The sequence below is a fragment of the Mustela putorius genome, unplaced genomic scaffold (genome assembly GCF_011764305.1).
Source record: "Mustela putorius furo isolate JIRA1106 unplaced genomic scaffold, ASM1176430v1.1 tig00000196_pilon_pilon_pilon, whole genome shotgun sequence".
In the NCBI taxonomy this organism is placed as follows: Eukaryota; Metazoa; Chordata; class Mammalia; order Carnivora; family Mustelidae; genus Mustela; species Mustela putorius.
In genome coordinates this window covers 2627915-2651127 of record NW_025421310.1, presented here as the reverse complement: position 1 = coordinate 2651127, position 23213 = coordinate 2627915, and the positions used below count along the sequence as shown (strand labels likewise).

At 43.6% G+C, this 23213-nt stretch overlaps 2 protein-coding genes across 7 annotated transcripts in view; both read right to left on the bottom strand.

The window, feature by feature from the left end:
• ZSCAN18 (zinc finger and SCAN domain containing 18) overlaps positions 1 to 18768 on the bottom strand; it is a 55341-nt gene extending 36573 nt beyond the window's left edge. For 3 of the 6 annotated variants that reach the window (XM_045077312.1, XM_013049963.2, XM_013049964.2), the window contains exon 1: positions 18680 to 18759. Coding sequence is in view for 1 of the 6 variants with exons in the window: in XM_045077311.1 (XP_044933246.1) it covers positions 18680 to 18718 (39 nt within the window). In the remaining 5 variants the exon portion in view is untranslated. Of the gene's footprint in view, positions 1 to 18679 lie in introns of all 6 variants that reach the window. The other 3 variants (XM_013049961.2, XM_045077311.1, XM_045077314.1) reach the window with 3 other exon arrangements.
• On the bottom strand, positions 2101 to 4713 carry ZNF329 (zinc finger protein 329). Its single transcript, XM_013049965.2, is given in 2 exon segments — positions 2101 to 4695; positions 4697 to 4713. Coding segments are annotated over 2 exon segments (1620 nt in total). The 3' UTR covers positions 2101 to 3092.
• Positions 18769 to 23213: the final 4445 nt, after the last annotated feature.

Below are 23213 nucleotides of genomic sequence, written 5' to 3'. Positions count from 1 at the left end.
TAGAAAATAAAAAAAAAGAAGAAGAAGAAAGAAAGGAAGGAAGGAAGGAAGAAAGGAAGAAAAGAAACAGAAAACAAAGATACGCACCCAAGATATGGCTGTCCACTGTTCACTGGTGCTGGCCACCTCCATCTAACTTAGTTCAACAAACATTCATGTGGATGTGCTACAGTATTCTAAGGGCCAGGGATACAGCAGAAACCAAACCAAGAGCTTTACAGGCCAACAGGAAAGATAAACAGGTACAATGAATCATGTATCAATCAGTTGGCAGTCAGTGCCTTGAAGATACATGAAGTAGAGAAGGAGAATGGGGGAGTGTGTGTTGGGCAGGGGCAGTCTCTCTTAAATAGAAAAGTCAGCAAAGAGCTCACTGAAAAGGTGATGTCTGAGTAATGAACTGCAGGTAACAAGGTGATCCCAAAGGTACTGGGGGGAAAGGATCCCCACAAAGTGAACACTGATTGCAGAGGCCCTGAGATAACATGACTGGCATTTGAGGATTTGAGGGAGGCCACTGAGACTGGGACAGACTAACTAAGGGCGATATCAGAGAAGAGGCCTAGGAGGTGACAGAGGCATGAATTAAAACACTGCCAGGCCATGGGGTACCTGGGTGGCTCAGCTGGTTAAGTATATGACTTGATCTCAGTTCTGGTTCTCTCTTTTAAGATTTTACTTACTTATTTGAGAGCAAGCACAGCGGGGAGAGCAGAAGGACAAGCAGATTCTTCACTGAGCTCAGAGCCCGATGCAGGGCTCGATTTCAGTACCCTGAGGTCATGAACTGAGCCAAAATCAAGAGTTGGACATCCGACCAACCAAGTCACCAGGGTACTCCTCAGCTCCAACTTCTGGTTCCATCATCACCCCTCCTCTAACTCTGACCCTATAAGGGCTCCTGTGATGACACTGTCACCACCAGATAACCCAGGATCATCTCCACATTGAAAGATCTGGATTCCATCATGTAGCCTTCCAACAGGTGTTCCTGATTGTTGTATTGAAGAATTGCAACCCAGCCTGTGTGAGGATGAAGAAGACATTGGGTCTGCACAATGTCATTATATTTTTATTTCCACAACTAAAACTAGTCATATTGGGGGCGTCTGGGTAGCCTGGTCAGCTCAACATCTGCCTTTGGCTGTCATCCCAGGGCCTGGGATTGAGCCCCACATCTGAGCAGGGATCCCATTTCTCCCTCTCCCCGGGCTTGTGCTCTCAAATAGAATCTGTTAGACACAAAAGCCAATAAAACAATAAACTATTGTTTTGGCCATGTACTGATCATGAGTTGGGCAGGGCCTTTAAGGGGCAACGCACGAGACTCCTCACAGTCCATCAACCTCACAGTTTCAGCTGTTAGCCCTACGTACCCAGCTGCAGTATCTCCAAAGAAAATGAAGAGATTTTCTTCTATACTACCCCAAGGAGCTCCTTTTCTTAACTAGTATGGAAGGGAAATGTAAATTGGCAGTGGCGCTGCTGGAGTTTCAGGAAGAAGCAAGCAAAAAGAGCAAAAGAAGAGAGAAAAAGGGCTGGTGAAAATTTCCTATAATGCTTGTGTTAGTTTTCTATCACTGCCATAACAAATTACCACAAACTTAGCAGCTTAAAACAACACAAACTTATTATCTCATTTATTATCTCACAGCCTTTATTCCATGGCTCTCAAGGGGAGCCACCCACAGGGCTCTGAGGCTATGCCAACCAGCTGTGGCCAGCACTGTATTTCCACAGGTGGGACGTCCCTATGTGGCCAGCACTGTATTTCCATAGGTGGGACGTCCCTAGATCATCCTACACCTCTCCTGGCCTCCTACTCCTCATTTTCCGAGACCCATCCTCTCCTCACAATGACCTCCAAGTCTCAAAGAAGGAAGTTATTCCTATTCCCCTAACCATGGGATGCTCTCACATGAGAGAAAACTTCTTCCCAGATGTTTCCCATCTGTGCTTACAGTGGCCCTGTGACCCTTCTGGTAACAAAAGATCCAAAGAAACCCAAAATTTCCCTTCCTCTGGCTCCCTCTTTGTACTCCTTATCAAATTATTATAGCAACAAAGTATGGCTTATAAGAGAAAAAAAATCATACATGATTGTAGGCCCCAAGAAAACCACGTTTATTTCTCCATGACCAATATCCAGTCTACATCCACATGTGTACATACCTTTACATGGCAGTAATAACAGCAAGTCTTCTATTTTACGCCTCTTTTACTGTTGTTCTTGCCTACCATATTATAAGCATTTTCAGCACGGTAACAAAACCTTCATAATTACGGTTCAGCATGACTGCATAGAACAAATTAGAAATGTCCTGGATGAACAATGGGGGGAGGTGATAACAGAAACATAGGAACTCATTATATTTTTATTTCCACAACTAAAATAACACATCCCATTTCTCAAAAGCAGCCCTTTCCATCTTGGTACAAGCCAGCTTCAGTCCTCACAGGGACAATTTCATTGTTGACTCACAAGCAACAACCTCATCCAGTCGCCCCTTCCGAAACAAATCCTTTGTGCTTGAGAGGATTGTGACAGAGGCAGACATACAAACAGCAAAATCTAACTACAGTTCTGTGGTTGCCATAGGGTAGAGAATTGTGTGCAGGCTATCACCAGGATGTCTTCGCTGACACAGAGTAGACGGTATGAGCTGCCAAAAGCTTTTCTCACTGATTATACTGGATCCTACTAAGAGTTTGCTTATGTACAAGGCTGACATTCCTTATTAATGAGTTCCACAGACCAATAACTTACTGAATGCGTTCACAGCCTCTTTACTGTTTAAGCACTCTGACGCATCTCCAGGAAGCATCTTGCTGACATTCACAGATTTTATTCCAGTGTGTGTGCTGTTACATTTGGTATTGGCTACATAATTCCTGAAGGCTTTTCTACACTTATTACCATCCTGCTTTCCCCAGGAGTTGCTTACTGTACAGATTTAACAGTATGGCTAAGGAAAGCCTCACATTCAGTAATTCACTGGGTAGCTCAAAGACTCCTGTTCTACCCCTGAAGACATTCCTCCTTCATTCAGCTTTCTGAGACCAAGGCAGGAGACGAATGTGGCCCACATTCATCATATTTCCATGGGTTGTTCTCCAGAGTGTGTTCTTTGATGTCGGATGAGGGAAGAGCTCCTTCTGAATGTCTTCCCACACTGAGGACACTGGCTGGAACCCTCTCTGCTGTGGAGTCTCTGATGTACTGCAAGGTGAGAGTTCTGCTTGAAGGACTTTCCACATTCAGGACACTGGTATGGGGTCTCCTTTGTGTGAATTCTCTGGTGCTTGGTCAGACAGGAGCTATCCCTGAAAGCTTTGCCACACTGATTACACTCATAGGGCTTCTCACCAGTATGAGTCCTCTGGTGCCGGATGAGGCCAGCAATGTTTCTGAAAAGTTTCTGACACTGGTTACAGCCATAGGGCTTCTCACCAGTATGAATCCTCTGGTGCCGAATGAGGTAAGCACTCTCAATGAATGTTTTCCCACACTCTTTACATTCATAGGGTTTCTCCCCAGAGTGGATTTTTTGATGTACAATGAGGTGAGAGTTTCGGTTGAAGGACTTCCCGCACTCCACACATTCAAAGGGTTTCTCTCCAGTGTGAGTCCTCTCATGCTGGGTAAGGTATGAGCCATCCCGGAAAGCCTTTCCACATTTGCTACATTCATAGGGCTTTTCCCCAGTGTGGATTCTGAGATGCACAGTGAGATGGGAGATGTCGGTGAAAGGTTTTCCACACTCATTACACCTATATGGTTTTTCTCCTGTATGAGTCCTTTGATGCAAAATCAGAGACGAATTTCGGTTGAAGGTTTTCCCACATTCTAGACATTCATAAGGTTTCTCACCAGTGTGAATTCTCTGGTGTTGTGTGAGAGCTGACCCATCACTGAAGGCTTTCCCACATTTATTGCATTTATAGGGCTTCTCTCCTGTATGGATTCTTTGATGCACAATCAAGTTATAGTTCTTGGAAAATGATTTTCCACATTCATTACAGGTATAAGGTTTCTCTCCAGTGTGAGTTCGGTGATGCAGAACAAGAGAAGAGTTCCGTTTGAAGCATTTGCCACATTCAGTGCATTTATACAGTTTCTCTCCAAGGTGATTCCTCCTGTTTTCATTAAGAGATGAATTCAGCGTAAAGATGTCCCCAAAGTCCTTACCTTCATACAGTTTCTTCCCTCTTTTCACTATTTTTTCTTCACCAAGAGGGGTAAAATGGTTGAAAGATTTACCACTTTCAGGGTATTTATAAGGTTTCTCTCTCGTTTGATCTCTTCCAAGTTGAAAAACTTCCACAGAGTGGTTGAAGGCTTTTCCACATGTGTCACTGTCACTATTTCGCTTAGCTACATAATTTTTCTGACAACTCTGTAAAGTTGGGTCACAATCCAAACTTTTAACATCTGAATCACATATATGAAAACCATTTGTAGGTACTCTCTTAGATGGCAGAAGGTCTGAGCTTGCACTCAAATGCTCTCCAAGTCCAGAATATTGACAGATTGCTTCCTGAGCCCCTGGTTTCTCCTGAGTTAAAGCTGATTGCCTCAAATAACCCTCCCGGTTCTTACAGTCCCAATTATCACCTAGAATGGAAAGATGGGGACCCTCTCTTGTAAATCCTTCCATTTCCACGTCACAGGTTGGTTCTTCCTCAGAAATATTCTGTCATTTTCAATCTCATGTCTCAGGCTGAAAAGTAAACAATGAAAAAGACAGACTTAAGTACGTAAAGCTATACCTGGAAGAGGAATAAAAAATAATGACAGGCCAGGTATGTGGATCCATATTTTTATTTTTTTTAATTTTTTTTAAAGTTTTTATTTATTTATTTGACACAGAGAGAGAGAGATCACAAGTAGGCAGAAAGGCAGGCAGAAAGAGAGGGGGAAGCAGGCTCTCTGCTGAGCAGAGAGCCCGACACAGGGCTCGATCCCAGAACCCTGAGATCATGACCTGAGCCAAAAGCAGAGGCTTAACTTACTTGGCCACCCAGGCGCCCCCATACATACCACATCTTAGCCATTCATCTATCAGTGGGCACTTGGGTTGCTTCCATATCTTGGCTATTATAAATAATACTGCAATGAATAGTAGGGCATATATTTTTTCCAATTAGTGTTTTGTTTCCTTTTTGGAGGTAAATAACCAGTAGTGGAATTACTACATCATACGGCATTTTTGTTTTTAATTTCTTGAGGAAACTCCATTCTGTTTTAGACAGAGGCTGAACCAATTTACATTTGTGGGTATTTTGACTTCTTCAAACTAACACCTGTACAAGGGGAAGGTAAAGAGAGTCAAGAGACGGAGCCAAGAACAGTTTCAAAGACCTATATGGCATCTTCATTCCCCTAGAGAACAAGCAGGAGGAACAGTACAAACAAGTATCACCAAAAGAATGAAACTGAGATGTAGGAGACCAGAGGTCAGGGGTCACTGCTCACACTGGAACACCATCTTGGCTATTGTGTGCTAGCCCCTTCCACCCACTGCCCACATCAACATTCAATACATATTTTCAAAGACCCAACCTCTCCATGTGCTTATGATAGTGCTGAATGAGCAGTTTTCACCCCAGCTTTGTAGTCAGAGTTCTGTCTCCATGGATGGGACAAAGCATAAACTTGAAGACATGAAGGTTTAAAAGTCCTAGATCTGTCACGCTGCAGGGTTACTATGAGAGTTAGATCATGTCTAACACTGCCTCTGACCTCGGGAATGGATGGCATTTTGTATGTGGCTGCTAGGTCTCCACCATTATTGATCTTCCTCTAACCAACCCCCTACCCCTTTGATTTCATGATAACAAGACAACTGGCTCCTCGTTTCTTTTAAGCAAAATGAAATTTGCTCCTTACCTCAGAAAGAAGTATTTTTTTTTTTAAAACTCTAGATGGAGAAAAATACCGACACAAAATCAAAGTTTAAATTACACAGGATACCTTCATGATCAATAAACATAAACCACACAGATAAAGAATAATAAATTTAATATCAACATTTTAAATTTCCTCACAAAAACAAAAACAAGTAAGAGCCAAAACACAGGGGCAAATGAAGAAATAATGTCATAATATATAAAAGAGACAAAGGAAAAGTGCCTAAGATCTATAAAGAATTCTTACAAAATAGCACATAAAGGGGAAAAGGGACACCAAAAGGCACTTTATAGAAAACACAAATATCCTGAAAACATGAGTATCTGCTCACTTTTCATTCAAGTGAAAATAAAACAAGGCATGAGAATATAAAGCTTAGGCACCTCATGGAAAAGAGTGTTGGTGGGCATGTAAAGTGGTCAGTACACTCAGCAATACAGAATGGTAGCAACATCAAAACATAAAATAGGGGACGCCTGGGTGGCTCAGTGGGTTAAAGCCTCTGCCTTCGGCTCAGGTCATGATCCCAGGGTCCTGGGATCGAGCCCCGCATCGGGCTCTCTGCTCAGCAGGGAGCCTGCTTCCCCTTCTCTCTCTGCCTGCCTCTCTGCCTACTTGTGACCTCTATCTGTCAAATAAATAAATAAAATCTTAAAAAAAAAAAAAACCATAAAATGGGCACATTCCAATGTCCAGCAATTCCACATGTAGGCATCTCATACTGAGAAGCAGGAGTCCCAAGCATAAGTGGGTATCAATCTATACCTAGGAAGACAGTCTTAAAGACCAACAGAGAGAAAAAAGAACACTGGGGAAGGAGTAAAAAGTATCTTAACAGATTTTTTTTTTAAAAGTTTTATTTGAAAGAGAGCATGAGAGGAGGGAGGGTCAGAGGAAGAAGCAGAATCCCCACTGAGCAGGGAGCCTGAAGTGAGACTCGATCCTGGGACTCCAGGATCATGACCTGAGCTGAAGACAGTTGCTTAACCAACTGAGCCACCCAGGCGTCCAACAGATCACTTAATAATAGCAAAAGTAGAAACCTGAAAGTAATGGAAGGTCATTTTAAAGGTGCTGAGGGAGGGGTGCCTGGGTGGCTCAGTGGGTTAAGCCTCTGCCTTTGGCCTGGGTTGTAGTCTCAGGGTCCTGGGATCAAGCCCCGCATCAGGCTCTCTGCTTGGTGGGGAGTCTGCTTCCCCCTCTCCCTCTGCCTGCCTCTCCGCCTACTTGTGATCTTTGTGTCAAATAAATAAAATCTATTTTTTATAAAAAAGTGCTAAGGGAGATATGAGGAATTTGAGAGGCAAAGTGGGGGGGCTTGGGGGGAAGGGAAGAAAAAAAAAATGAAACAAGATGGGATCAGAAGGGAGACAAACCATAAGAGACTCTTAATCTCACAAAACAAACTGAGGGTTGCCGGGGGCAGGGGGGTATAGAGAAGGTGGTTGGGCTATGGATATTGGGGAGGGTATGTGCTATGGTGAGTGCTGTGAAATGTAAGCCTGAGGACCCACAGACCTGTACCCCCGGGGGCAAATAACACATTATATGTTAATTTTAAAAATGTGGAGAAAAAAATAAAAATAAAAGCATCCGATTGGGGGAAATTGCTGAGGGGGAAATACTCTCAGATACACTACTGCATGGGGTAAGACAAAGACAACTTCAGAAAAGCAAGAGTTTATCTCCAAGGATACTAGCCAAAAGAATTAGGAAAAGTTGGGGGTGCCTGGGTGGTTCAGAGGGTTAAGCCTCTGCCTTTGGCTCAGGTCATGATCTCAGGGTCCCAGGATCAAGCCCGGCATCGGGCTCCCTGCTCAGCAGGGAGCCTGCTTTCCCCTCTCTCTCTGCCTGCTTGTGATCTCCCTCACTCTCTCTCTGTCAAATAAATTAATAAAATCTTAAAAAAAAAAGAATTAGGAAAAGTTGTTCTTCACAGGGGGAAAAAAAAGAGAAAAAAAGAGAAGGAAATGATGAAAATGTATTTAAATCAAATCCAATGTATCAAACGCAACATCACAAAAAACGCAGCAGTAACAATGACGGGGAGTTAACAACAGGATGGACTAAAATGTCAAATGGCAATGCGTTTTGAGATGAGAAAGGCATAACAAAATTAAGTGTCCTGACATCCATCCATTGGTCAGAATTCACATTAGACCTAGTCAAATCAGAAATAAGAGAATAAATACAATGTAAAACTTCCAAACCCACAGAGCAGTGGTTTTCAACCAGACTCAGTGTTACTCCCTAAAGGACATCTGAAATGTGTGAAAACGTTTTAGGTTATCATGAATGTGGGGGGCACATGCTACAGGAATCTAGGAAGCAGAGGCCAGGGATGCTGCTAAACACCTTTAAATACACAGGATAGTCCCTCAAAACACAGAATGGCCCAGCCCCAAGTGTCAATAGTGCTGAGGTAGAAAGCCCCTGTTGTAGTAAGACAGAATGAAGGAGAGAATGTAATTAGCTAGCTTGACCCACAGCAGGATGAAGAGCCACAAAACAACAGTTAGAGCCAAACAAGTGCTTTCTGAGTGCAAGCAGGACATTTGCTAACACTGCCAATAAACCCGGCCAAAGAACAAGTTCAAACAAAGACCACAGTATGACACAGACCATGCAGCCTGCTTTTTATTTTTAAGATTCTTATTTATTTGAGTGAGCAAGTGAGAGAAAGAGCACAGTGGGGAGTGGGGGGAAGCAAAGGGAGAGGGAGCAGCAGACTCTCCCCTGAGCAGGGAGCCCAAAGAGTGTGTGTATGTGTGTGTGTGTGTGTGTGTGTGTGTTTTAAGGATTTTTTTTTATTTTTTATTTTTTTTTAAAGATTATTTATTTATTTATTTATTTGATAGACAGAGATCCCAAGTAGGCAGAGAGGCAGGCAGAGAGAGAGGGGGAAACAGGCTCCCGCTGAGCAGAGAGCCCAATGTGGGGCTCGATCCCAGGACCCCGGGATCATGACCTGAGCCGAAGGCAGAGGCTTTAACCCACTGAGCCACTCAGGCGCCCGTTTTAAGGATTTGATTTATTTATTTGACAGGGAGAGACGCAGTGAGAGAGGGAACACAAGCAGGGGAAGTGGGAGAGGGAGGAGGAGGGAGTCTGATGCAGGGCTCTATCCCAGGACTCTGGGGTCATGACCTGAGCAGAAGGCAGACGCTTAAATCACTGAGCCACCCAGGCATCCCAGATCCCAACCTCTTAACTAGAAATGTGGTCAAGTTAAGAACCAGTGGCAGAAAGAAAACCAAATACAAGAAAAACATTAAGTAAAACAAAGTTCTACTTATTGGGAAAAACAAAAACCTATTTCTCAGAATTCAGAGATCAAAGAGAAATCTCAACAGAAATTAGAAAACACCTAGAACCAAACTGAACAGTGGAAATGGTATATCTCAAAACATGTGGCAAATCAGGATGCAGCTAATACCATTCCTCAGGAAATATTGACCTTTAAGATTTATGTTTTAAAAAAAAGACAAATAAATAAAATCTTTTAAAAAAATAAAAAATATGGGCTCCTTGCTCCGCAGGGAGCCTGCTTCTCCGTCTGACTCTGCCTTCCACTCTGTCTGCCTGTGCTCGCTCGCTCGCTCTCTCTGACAAATAAATAAAATCTTTAAAAAAAAAAAAATATATATATATATATAAAAAAGACTAAGTCACGGTTCAACTTAAGACTTATGGGAAAGAGCGAAGGAGTAAGCCAACAGGAATAGAAGGAAGGTGATAATAAAGGTAACAGCAGAAATTAAAGAACAAAATAAAGAATATACAAGAAGATAAAGAAAACCAGGTGCCTGGGTGGCTCAGTGGGTTAAAGCCTCTGCCTTCAGCTCAGGTCATGAACCCGGGGTCCTGGGATCGAGCCCCACATTCAGGCCCTCTGCTCAGCATGGAGCCTGCTTCCCTTCCTTTCTCTCTCTTCCTGCCTCTTTGCCTACTTGTGATCTCTGTCAAATAAATAAATAAATAAATAAATCTTAAAAAAAAAAAAGAAAGAAAGAAAACCAAATCTGTTATCTGAAAACCAAGTCTGTTATTTGAAAGACATACTTTGGCAAGAGTGACCCAAGAAAAAGAGAAGGCACACATTAGCACTATCAATCATGGAAAGGGGATTTAACTAAGACACAGAAGAAAGTTACCAAAATGGCAACATTGGATTTACCCTAAGAATGTAAGGACTGTAAAACATTAGAATGTTTAGGGGCACCTGGATGGCTCAGTCATTAAGTGTCTGCTTTCAGCTCAGGTCAGGATGCCATGGTCCTGGGATAGAGCCCTGCATCAGGCTCTCTGCTCCTTCTCTTCCACTTCCCCTGCTTGTATTCCCTCTCTCACTGCATCTCTCCCTGTCAAATAAATCAAATCCTTAAAACACACACACACACACACACAAACTAGAATGTCTCCTAATGTAACTCCCCATATCTTCTGAAAAAAGTAAAAAACAGTCCCCTACACCATGTCTCAATAAACTAAGTAATTTGAGGAAATCTCACCCAAACTCGTGACCAAACTGCTCTCAGATTCAAGTCGTAGACCCCCTTAACCTATATCAATAAATTCAGAAAGTGCTTTAAGGAAACTCAACTCTTGATGAAAATTTCTAACAATTAGGGACACAAGGAATCAAAGTAAACATCACACCTAATGTGAAAACACCTGCTACATCCACAGCATTCAACGCTGATATGGAGGGGCTAGGTGGGCAGTAGGACCATGTCCCAAAATGTTACTCCTGAACGTTTTGCATTCCTCACCTACAGAAAAGGCCTCCTAAGGATGCCCTGCCACCATACTGCATGTTTCCCATACTGGGTCTCCTGAGTACACTGGGGCCTGGGTGGCCTGTGGAGGTCCCGTGAAGACAAGAGATAGAGAGCACCTTACTTCGGGTCTGTAGGGGAAGGATGCATTTGTGTTCTTAAAAGAAATGAGTCAGACATATATACATCAGGATATCACTTGGGGAAATTTTCTAGACACACATATTCTGCAAGTAATGCCCTAGCAAGACACCTACCAAAGCTGTGATCACGACTGCCGTGGGCACATGGAGAATGGGCCTTGAGGAGCAAAGGGAACACCCATTCAATCTATAATAGCTACCTCCTTTATTGCAGTACGAGTTAGACACCACTAAGAGAGTGAAAAGTTGGGCACCTGAGTGGCTCAGCTGGTTAAGAGACTGCCTTCAGCTCAGGTGACAATTGCCAGGGTCCTGGGATCAAGCCCCAAATTGGGCTCCTTGCTCAACAGGGAGCTTGCTTCTCCTTCTCCCTCTCCCTTTATCTGCTACTCTGCCTGCCTGCGCGCGCTCTCCCTCTCGCTCTGTCAAATAAATGAATAAAATTATTTTAAAAAGTGAAATGTTGGGACGCCTGGGTGGCTCAGTTGGTTAAGCAGCTGCCTTCAGCTCAGGTCATGATCCCAGCGTCCTGGGATCGAGTCCCACATCGGGCTCCTTGCTTGGCAGGGAGTCTGCTTCTTCCTCTGCCTCTGCCTGTGTTCGCTCTCTCTCCCTCTCTCTCTCTCTGACAAATAAATAAAAAATCTTTAAAACTTAAAAAAAATAGCAGCACTTCAGAGTGGACGGAAAGCCACCACGTCTGACTCACACGCCCTGTGGGGGAGGCGGACTGTGCCCACCGCACTCCCAGCGATGAGGAGTGGCACTTTGTGAGGGCCAAGTGGAGACTTGAACCTGGGGCCTCAAGCAGCACATCTTGAACCCTTTCACTCCACGGCCCTCCTAAGAGGGTGGCAGGGAGACCGGACCCCGGGGTCCTCAGGCTGGGGGCCTTTCCATCCACCCGCTTTTCCCTCACTCCCTCTCCGGGAGAAGGAGCTGCTCGGGATTTTGGGGAGGGTTTCCGGGGCCCCTGGGCGGGTGCGGCTCACATTGCATTGTGTTTATGACCATGTAGCTCATGTTGAAAATTAAAGTTTTTGGCTTTTCTAAAAAAAACAAAAACAAAAACAAAACAAAAAAACTTAAAAAAAAAGTGAAATGTTAACCCATCAAATGGGAGAAACTATTTACAAAGCATACGACTAATAATGGACTTATATATAGAAGATATAAAAAAAACTCTAACAACTAAAAAACAAAACAACTCAAATTTTAAAAAGAGGCAATGGATGTGAACAGGCATTTCTCTAAATAAGACATACAGATGGCCAATAAGCACATGAAAAGATGATCAATATCATGGTCATTGGAGAAATGCTAATCAAAACCACAGTGAGATACCACTTCATAACCATGAGTGTGGTCAATATAAAAAACAGACAATAACAGGGCACCAGGATGGCTCAGTCAGTTGAGCGTCTGACTCTTGGTTTTGGCTCAGGCCATGATCTCAGGGTTGTGGGATCAAGCCCCACATATGCTGCTTGGGAGTCTGCTTGGGATTCTCCCCCTTTCTGTTTCCCTCCTCCTCTCCTCTGACCCTCTAAGATAGATAAATAAATAAACAAATAAATAAATAAAATCTTAAAAAAAAAAGTTTAAGATAGTTATGTTAAACTTTATCAACTCTATTCCTGGTTTTCTACTCAGGAAAAATGCAAACATATGTCCAACACATAAACTTGTACACGAATTACAAGTTGATAGCAGCACTATTCATGATAAACAAAAAGTAGAAACTCAAATAAAGGGGTGCCTAGGGGACGCCCGGGGGGCTCAGTGGGTTTAAGCCTCTGCCTTCAGCTCAGGTCATGATCTTAGGATCCAGCCCCGCACTGGGCTTTCTGTTCAGCAGGGAACCTGCTTCTCCCTCTCTCTACCTGCCTCTTTGCCTACTTGTGACCTCTGTCTGTCAAATAAATAAATAAAACATTTTAAAACAAAAAATGGGGGTGCCTAGGTGGCTCAGTGGGTTAAGCCTCTGCCTTCAGCTCAGGTCATGATCTTAGGGTCCTGGGATTGAGCCCCGCATCTGGCTCTCTGCTCAGCAGGGAGCCTGCTTCCCCCTCCCCAACTCTGCCTGCCTCTCTGCCTACTTGTGATCTCTTTCTCTGTCAAATAAATAAATAAAATCTTTTTTTAAAAAAACCCACAAATATGGGGCGCCTGGGTGGCTCAGTGGGTTAAGCCGCTGCCTTCGGCTCAGGTCATGATCTCAGAGTCCTGGGATCGAGTCCCGCATCGGGCTCTCTGCTCGGCAGAGAGCCTGCTTCCCTCTCTCTCTCTCTCTGGCTGCCTCTCTGTCTACTTGTGATTTCTCTCTGTCAAATTAATAAATAAAATCTTTAAAAAAAAAAAAATAAATAAAAAAAATAAAAAAACCCACAAATAAATGTCCAACAACTGAGGAATGGCTCAAGAAAAACACAGAAATCCACATAATGGAATACTGTTCAGCCACAAGAAGGAATTAATTACTAATAGATGGTCTAACAACATAGATGAACCTTAAAAACATTACGTCCGGTGAAAGAACATTGACACAAAAGACTACATTTTATATGATCTCATGAAATGTCCAGAACAGACAATCCCATATAGACAGTGGTTGTGGTTGCCAGGAGCTGGGAGAAAAGGGGAATGATTACTAATCGGTACATGGTTTCTTGCTGGCCTAATGAAAACATTTTGGAATTACACAGTGGTGATGGTTGCACAACTTTGTGAATATACTAAAAACCACGACTTGTGCACTTTGGATGAATCGTATGATATTATGAATTAAATCTCAATAAACCTGTAATAAGTAAATTTTCACCTTCAAGAATGATGCCAGTGATGCTAGACATAGTCTCTTTCACCCTGTATCAGAACTCTTGACCTTGATAGTACTTCCGGCAAGCATCTCAAAATCCGGGGAGGTGTTAGGTTGTCAGAAAGCTGCAGGCAGCTGGGAATACTAGATTTGCTACAAGGCTCAGGACCACATGATGTTCGAACACCCTGTGGACCAAAGTCCCTGCAGGTATCAACTCGGGATACCTTAGAACAGAACAATACTTCATGTACTACAAGACATTAAGAAAAAGGTGCCTTCATTTAAGAGAACCAAGCTAAAAAGAAATCAAGCTAATTCCCTGAATTTATGGACTCATTGCCTATTCTACATCTCCTTGACAAAAACTGGCCATTCCAACTATACCCTCCATCAATGAGGGCCTGAGGGCCATAGTGAAATTACAGGGGAAAAAAGAGAGAGAGAGACAGACAGACAGACCTGAGGCACCTGGGTGGCTCAGTCAGTTAAGCGTCTGCTTTTGGCTAAGGCCATGATCTCAGAATCCTGGGACTGAGTTCCATATCGGGCTCCCTGCTTAACAGGATGGAGTCTGCTCCTCCCTCTACCCCTCCTTCTTGCTTGTGCTCTCTTTCTCATGCACTCTCTCTCTCTAATATATAAATAAAGTCTTTTTGGGGGGGAAAAAAAAAGAGCAAATGATCTCCAGTACACAGGAGGACATTAGAATAGGCTTTAGGGAAATAATATTAGGAAATTTAACATGGGAATTATACTGAATTTTGTTAATAAAGATTGTCTTAAAAATATCTCAGGTTGGGGCATCTGTCTGGCTCAGAAGAACACGCCGACTCTTGATTCTAGTGTTGTGAGTCAAGCCACACACTGGGTGCAGAGATTACATAAATAAGTAAAACTTAAAAAAAAAATATTGGTGCGCCTGAGTGGCTCAGTAGGTTAAGCCTCTGCCTTTGGCTCGGGTCACGGTCTCAGGGTACTGGCATTGAGCCCCGCATCCGGCTCTCTGCTCAGCTGGGGGCCTGCTTCCCTTCTCTCTGCCTGCCTCTCTGGCTGCTTGTGATCTCTCTCTCTCTCTGTGAAATAAATAAATAAAATCTTTAAGAAAATAAATAAATAAATAAATAAATATCTCAGATTATTGACTTCCTATATATTTATGCACTATTCCTTTTAGTAATATAATACAAAATTTATGCTGTAAAAAATTTACCTTGGTGCCATATACATATTTTGGGGGTTCCGTTTCACCCCAACTCTTCTTCTGAACCTGTCCTCAGATGTCTATCATACTACTTCTCTGAAGCCCCAGTACTCTCCCCAGCCTGTCCTTCTCTTCCTGTGGCCATCAAAGAAGGCAGTCTCCAAGGCCTTTCACACACTGAATGTTGCCCCAGCACAGGCTGAGACCTCAGGTCTGAGGAGTTATTTTCTGTCATAAATTGTCCTGATGCTGTTCCAGGCCAAATGCCAAGGGGTGACGGATCCTCCACCTGTGACTAAGTTCCAACTCATCTCAACAGCCTGGGCTGCCTTAATGCATCTGTACTTAGAATCTGCTTTCAGCAAAGTAAGGTCTGTCTCCCTTTTCCATGCAATACAGCTGGTCTGGGTCCAACCCCAGCCCTCATAGTTCCAGCAGCATCCACATACACACCCCGTTCAGTTTCACTGAGGACAGTAACTTATTCCTGCCCTGTTTGTCTTAATTCAAACCTTCAGCACTGGACTGCTTCTTATGTCTTCTAAGATATTGTGCCCAAGCATTTAAATAAAGAAACACATATTTTTACACAAATGCCTTTCCTGTATTGTTTTTTTTAACATTTTATTTATTTGAGAGAGTGAGTGAGTGAGAGAGAGCAAGAGAGCAGCTGGTGAGAAGCAGAAGGAGAGGGAGAGTTAGACTCTTCACTGACAGGGAGCCCGATGATGGGCTCAATACTGGGACTACAGGATCATGACCTGAGCCAAAGACAGATGCTTAACCCACTGAGCCACCCAGGAGTCCCTGCCTTTCCTTTTATTGATTCTTTTCATGCATGTAAGACCTTAGCATTTTTAAGTTACATGGATGTTTAATATTACCTATAAAATTTCTTTTATACATATTCCAGAATAGTAAAACACACAGTGGAACCACATAGGGCTCCCTGCTCAGCAGAGAGCCTGCTTCTCTCTCCCCCTCTCCCTGCCATTCTGCTTACTTGTGCTCTCCATTTCTCTGTGAAATAAATAAATAAAATCTTAAAAAAGAAAATAAAAATTTTATGTATTTATTTGACAGAGGGAGAGAACGCATGGGCTCACAAGCAGAGGGAGCAGCAGCACAGGGAGAGGGAGAAGCAGGCTCCCTTCTGAGCAAGGAGCAGATGCCAGGCTGGGTTTAATGTCTGTCTGCCTTAGGCTCAGGTCATGATCCCAGGTCCCTGGGATGGAGCACTGTCAGGCTCCCTGCTCAGAGGGGAACCTACTTTTCCTTCTCCCTCTACCTATCTCCTCCACTCATGCTCTCTCCCCAATAAATAAAATCATTTTTTAAAAGATTTTATTTATTTGTATGAGAGAGAGAGAAAGAGCACATGCACGAGCACACAAGCAAGGGAGCAGCAGAGAGAGAGGGAGAAGCAGGCTCTCCACAGAGCAGCAGATCAATAACCCGCTTAATAAAGGGGCAAAGGTCTGAATTGGTAATTCTCCCAAGAAATATATAAATGGCCAAATAAACACTATGAAAAGATGCTCAACACCAGTAACTATTAGGAAATGCATATCAATACCACATTGAGCTACCGCTTCACATCCAGTAGGATAGCTGTAATAGGTTTCATCCCTAGGTTGTTATCCAAGAGAAATGAAAACACACATCTACCAAAAAATAAAAAATTTAAAAAAGCATACATCAGGGGCACCTGGGTGGCTCAGTGGGTTAAAGCCTCTGCCTTTGGCTCAGGTCATGATCCCAGGGTCCTGGGATCGAGCCCTGCATCGGGCTGTCTACTCCGCAGAGAGCCTGCTTCCTCCTCTCTCTCTCTACCTGCCTCTCTGCCTACTTGTGATCTCTGTCTGTCAAATAAATAAATAAAATCTTTTAAAAATTAAAAAAAAAAAGCAAACATCAATCTTTACAGAAGCATTATTCACAATATCCAAAAAGTGGAAGCAACTCAAATGTCCATCTACTGATGAACTGATAAACAAAATGAGGTACACCAATAAACGAAACATTTCTCATCCATAAAAATAAGCTAGGTACTGATAGATGCTACTCTCCTACACAGATGATCCGTAAAAACATCATGCTAAGTCAAGGAAAGCCCCCAAAAGGACTATTTATTGAATGGTCATTTATTTGAAATGTCTAGAATAGGCAAATGCATAGAGACATAAAGTATATTAATTACTGTCTAGAGGTTGCAGGGATAAAAGATGAGGACTGACTGCTAATGGGCATAGGTTTTGTTTTTTGGGGGGTGATGAAAATATTTTAAAAATTGGGGGCACCTGGGTGGCTCAGTCGCTGGGCATCTGCCTTTGGCTCAGGTCATGATCCCAGGGTCCTGAGATTGAGTTCTGCCTTGGGCTCCTTGCTCAGCGGGAAGACTGCTTCTCCCTCTCCCACTCCCCCTGCTTGTGAGCCCATGTGTTCTCTTCCTCTGTCGCTGTGTCTCTACCAGATAAATGAATAAAATAAAATAAAAAAATTAAAAAAAATTGATAGCAGCGATATATGCACAACCTAGTGAGTATACTTAAAAACACTGACTTGTATACCTTAAATGATGAATGGTATACTATATAAACTATATCTCAATAAAGCTCTTTTCTGGGGCGCCTGGGTGGCTCAGTGGGTTAGGTCTCTGCCTTTGGCTGGGGTCATGATCTCAGGGATTTGGAATCGTGTTCCACGTTGGGCGCTCTGCTCAGCGGGGAGCCTCCCACCTCCCCCTGCCCGCCTCTCTACCTACTTGTGATCTCTCTTCTGTCAAATAAATAAACAGAATCTTTTAAAAAGAAATAAAGCTCTTTTCTTTTTCTTTTTTTTTCTTCCATGCTCCGCCCCAACCCCCGTTTTCTTTACTGGCAAAGAATAACGGGCCTTTCTGAGGTGACAGTAATTTTGATAAAGCTTTGGGTTCTATTTGTCAAAACTCATCCGGTGGTACAATGAAGATCTACGCATTTCACCGTTTCACTGTAAGTCAGTTTTGCCTCATATTTTTCGAAGAGCAATAATAAGGTGCTTGAGGGGGGCGCTCTGTGAAATCTGCAACTCACTTTAAATGTTCCCCCAAATGATGAATGGATGGTTGAAAAGACGGAAAGGGGAATACGTGGGATAAAGCAAGCAGAGTAGATCTTAACGGGTCGCAGGAAGTCGCACAAGACGTCAGCTTCTCTGTATGTACGAACACTTTCTCCACGAACCAGTGCGGGAAGAGGAGTCGGGAAAGCGAACGACACGAAGGAACAGTAAAGCCGGACACCCACGAAACGGGTGGGGAAACGCGGCCCGAGCTGGCTGGGCAGCTATTAGGTGGAGGAAAACCGGGATCTCACCCCTGCGGGGCTCCGCGGTAAACAGCACAGTCGCCGGCGCAAGGTGGTCACTCGGGCCTGAGACCCAACGACCGGGACGCACCGGCTCCCGGCAGAAGCGCGGCCGGGCCAGGACATCCGGCAGCCCGGGCTGAACGGTCCCTGCGGAAGGACCGGCCGGATGCGAACGCGGAATCCCGGAGCGACGCGCAGGAAAGAACAGAAGCGTCCTCACCCCCGCCGGGTGCGTCCACACCCGCGGCAGACGTTGCGTCCTTCGTCGCCGGGGCAGTCGCGCCCCGGGCCGACCGGCGCCTCTGCGAGCCGGACGCGCCCACTGCCCTCGTGAAACCGCCCGCGGACGCGCACGCACACGCCACACCAGGATTCGGCGGACCTCTCCCCGCTTCAGCACGCCCCGCTACATACACACATCACCTTCCCCAGGGAGTGTGAGGAACCGAGAGGTCCAGGGCACGGGGGTACTCACCTCAGGCGGGAAGGCAGACGAGCGCGAGGCGGCGGCCATGTTTGGGGCGGCTACGCGTGCGCGCGCCGGGACCCGGATGTGCGCGCCCAGGAGCCTCCGCGGCTGCGACCTCCGCGAGCCGTGGAAACGGGTGTGTGCGATGTGCCGCCGATCGTGGACACCACGGCCGGTGTACCCCTCCGCCTGGGCCCCGGCCGCCCCGCGTCTGCACCTCGCTCATCCTTGACCCCAGCAGCGCGGGTCGGGGGAGAGAGTTCTCCGGCAGAGCCGTCCCTACTCCCCTTTTTACTTATTGACCCGAATATTTATTGAAATCAATACGGGCTCACGGGTAATTTTTTTCTCCTATGGTTTTAATCTGACGCCATCATGATTGTGCAGCCTTATGTTTATTTACAGCATATTTTATAATTTTAAATAATTTAATGTAATTTAATTCTATAGTTATAATTTAATTAATACAACTTAATAATTTTAAAATAAACTCTATACCATAATAGGTACCGTAATTCTATACCATATACTATAATTTATACCATAATTTATCATTTATTTATAATTTGCCATTTATTAATTTATCCTTTATTAATTTATCATTTATTTCTGAGAAAGATAAGTTAAAAATTCAGGTAAGTACATCTCATTATTCGTTGACAATATAATTATTTCCTTAGAACAAACTACACAATTTTGAATAAGACAGCTAAGTAAGGATTTTAGATAGAATATTAATAAAAATCAGTAAATACATTATGGAAAATATATATTGGTAACAAGCAGAAAATATGCTTTGAAAAGAAATACTTGTTATCAATTTTATGTACATATGTGTAATTATTTATTATGGGTAATTAATTCCACATGTGTAATTAATAATTCCAATAACAATTTAGATTGATGGCTAACCCACTGGATGGCTCAGTGGGTTAGGCCTCTACCTTCTACACAGGTCATGATCTCAGGGTCTTGGGATCGAGACCTGCATTGGGCTCTCTGCTCAGCAAGGAGCCTGCTTCCCCCTCTCCCTCTGCCTGCCTCTCTGCCTACTTGTGATCTCTATCTGTCAAATAAATAAAATCTTTTAAAAAAAAAAAAAGAAAGAAAGAAAGAAAGAAAGTAATACTCCTATTCCCACCATCCAGCAGTAACATTGGGGAAGAATGTGCGAGACCCCAGAGTAGCCCCAGCAGGGTTTGAGGCTCAGGGTCCTAGGTCGGGATCCTCCAGCACAGCCTGGGAAAGCATGAGGAGACTCAATCTCCACCAATGTATTTTTTTATTCTAAAGGGCAAAACAGTACCTTGACAATGGAGAAAACTGGCAGGCACCACCTTAACCATCACTTCAATGGAATTCTTGTCAAAAATGCATTGTCTCGGGACGCCTGGGTGGCTCAGTTGGTTAAGCAGCTGCCTTCGGCTCAGGTCATGATCCCAGCGTCCTGGGATTGAGTCCCATATCGGGCTCCTTGCTCAGCAGGGAGCCTGCTTCTCCCTCTGACCCTGCCTTGCACTCTGTCTGCCTGTGCTCGCTCTCGCTCTCTCTCTCTCTGACAAATAAATAAATAAAATCTTTAAAAAAAAAATGCATTGTCTCAATCTAATCAAGAAAAGCACCAAAGCCAAACTGAGCGACATTACCAAAAATGACTGAGCAGTACTATGTAGAAGGATCAGGGTCATGAAAGCGAAGGAAAGACGAAGGAATTGTCACCAATTGGAAAAGACTAAGGAGATACCACAAATAAATGCAATGTGGGATCCTGGAACAAAAGTGGACGTTTGGGGAAAAACAGAATTCAAGTTTGTACTTCAGTCATTAACAGTGAACCAGTGATCATTTCTTAGTTGTTTATTTTATTTTTAGACTTTTATTTGAGAGAGAGAGCATAAGCAGGGGGAGCAGCAGGCAGAGGGAGAGGGAGAAGCAGGCCCTGGCTGAGGAGAGCCTGAAATAGGCTCCATCCCAGGACTGCTCAGGAGATCAGGACATGAGCAGAAGGCAGATGCTTAACTGAGTCACTCAGGTGCCCCACCTAGTTGTTGTTTTTAAAGTTATTTCTACACCCAACATGGGGGACTCAGACGTTGAGAGCAGGAATTGCGAACTCTTGCCACTAGAGCCATCCAGGCACTCTGGTAGTTTCCTCAGTTTGCTAAGTATGTCATGGCTACCTAAAATGTTAGCATTAGGGGAAGCTGGTGAAAGGTCTATGAAAGTCTATTATTTGCAGCTTTTCTATGTTAAAAAGAAAACCACAGGGGAACCTGGCTGGTTCAGTCAGTGGAGCATGTGACTCTTGATCTTGAATTTGTGAGTTTCAGCCGCACTATGGAAGTAGAGATTACTTAATAAAAATGTTTTAAGGGGCGCCTGGGTGGCTCAGTGGATTAAGCCGCTGCCTTCAGCTCAGGTCATGATCCCAGGGTCCTGGGATCGAGCCCCGCATGGGGCTCTCTGCTCAGCGGGGAGCCTGCTTCCTCCTCTCTCTCTGCCTGCCTCTCTGCCTACTTGTGATCTCTGTCTGTCAAATAAATAAATAAAATAAATAAATTTTTAAAAATAAATAAATAAAAATGTTTTAAAAAAGAAAACCACAGGCCCAAAATGGTATTACTTAGGCCAAGCCACCAAATCAGGGCTTAATACCTAAACTAACTGCACTCCAGTCCTCCTCAGAAATGCAGTGCTAGGGGGGCGCCTGGGTGGTTCAGTGGGTTAAGGCCTCTGCCTTCTCGGGTCATGATCTCAGGGTCCTCTGATCGAGCCCCGCATTGGGCTCTCTGCTCAGCGGGGAGCCTGCTTCCCTTCCTCTTTCTCTGCCTGCCTCTCTGCCTACCTGTGATCTCTCTGTCAAATAAATAAATAAATATCTTTAAAAAAAAAATGCAGTACTAATCCATTGTCAGGACCAAAAGGACTGATGAGCACCAAAAAGGTAATCTGTCACAAGGGCCCTTTTCATTCCCCAAAGGAAAGTGAATCCACCTAATAAGACCTAAGACCTGGGGCGCCTGGGTGGCTCAGTGGGTTAAGCCGCTGCCTTCGGCTCAGGTCATGATCTCAGGGTCCTGGGATCGAGTCCCGCATCGGGCTCTCTTCTCAGTGGGGAGTCTGCTTCCTCCTCTCTCTCTGCTTGCCTCTCTGCCTACTTGTGATCTCTGTCAAATAAATAAATAGAATCTTTAAAAAAAAAAAAAAAAGACCTAAGACCCTTTTGTCCCGAAATGAAGTGACCTCACTAATAATCTTTTTTTCTTGCTTGTCCTGCCCTTAAAAACATTTCCCATTCTGTAGCCCTTTGGCGCTCCTCTCTATTTATTAGATGGGATGCTGCCCAATTCATGGATCCTTTAATAAACCGAATCAGAGTTCAAATGTACTGGGTTGAATTTTGTTTTTTAACAGTTGTAAGATTAAAATTACTTATAAAATAAAAATTTAGGAAAAAAGCTCTACTCCTGATGAGGGATAGAAACAGAAAGATGTTCTCCTTTAGCCCAGAGGACTGAACTACAGCCTGTATAGTTCCTTTAAGGATCAAATAAGTGCTGGTTGCTACATTCTTGAACAGTCTCGCGAAGGCCTGTATACCTCACCAATAGTTAATACCAAGCTGAATGATAAGCACCAGAGAAATCTTGCAAAAGAAGTTTACGAGTAGAAATTCGAAGAAGACATTGATGTTTTAATACTGCCTGCACAGTCCCTCCCCCTTGAGCACTAGCATATAACCAAGTTTCATACAGCAAAAATGCAGCTCTTTCTGCTTACAAATACTGTCCCTGTGCTACTTATTAAGTGCACCAGAAAATGTATTAAGAATTCTTTTTTGACCTTAATGCTCAACAATCTCACAACACCCCTGTAATTATTCATATCAAATAAATTCATCTTAATAGTAGGCAAAAGCTTACACTGAACAATACTGTGGTTCAATTTTTGTAAAAAAAAAAAATAGAAAAAGAATTGAAAAACCATAAATGTGGCTTATGATGGGGCAAATCACAAATCGGTTAAGTCTGTTGATAGTGTTATTTGAGTCTTTATATCCCTATCAGCCTCCAACACTTTTCTGTTAATTACAGAGAGAGGAGTATTAAAGTCTCCAACTACAATTATGTATCTACTTTTCCTTTTTTTTTTTTTCCTACTTTTCCTTTAATTCTACCAGTTTTTGCTTCATTTGTTTTGGAATTCTGTTGTCAGGTGCATACATAGATAGGATAGTTATGTCTTCTTCATAAATTTCATCTTTTATCTTTATGTAATTTCCTTTCTTATCCTGAGTAATTTTCTTTGCTCTAAAGTCTACTTTGGGGGCACCTGGGTGGCTTAGTCAGTTAAAGCCTCTGCCTTCGGCTAGGTCATGACCCAGTGGCTCAGTGGGTTAAAGACTCTGCCGTTGGCTAGGGTCATGATCCCAGGACCCTAGCCAAACGCAGTCTTTAATCCACTGAGCCACCCAGGAGCCCGTACATCATTCGCTTTTAATGTAATTATTGATAAGGTTAAATTTAAGGCTTACAATATT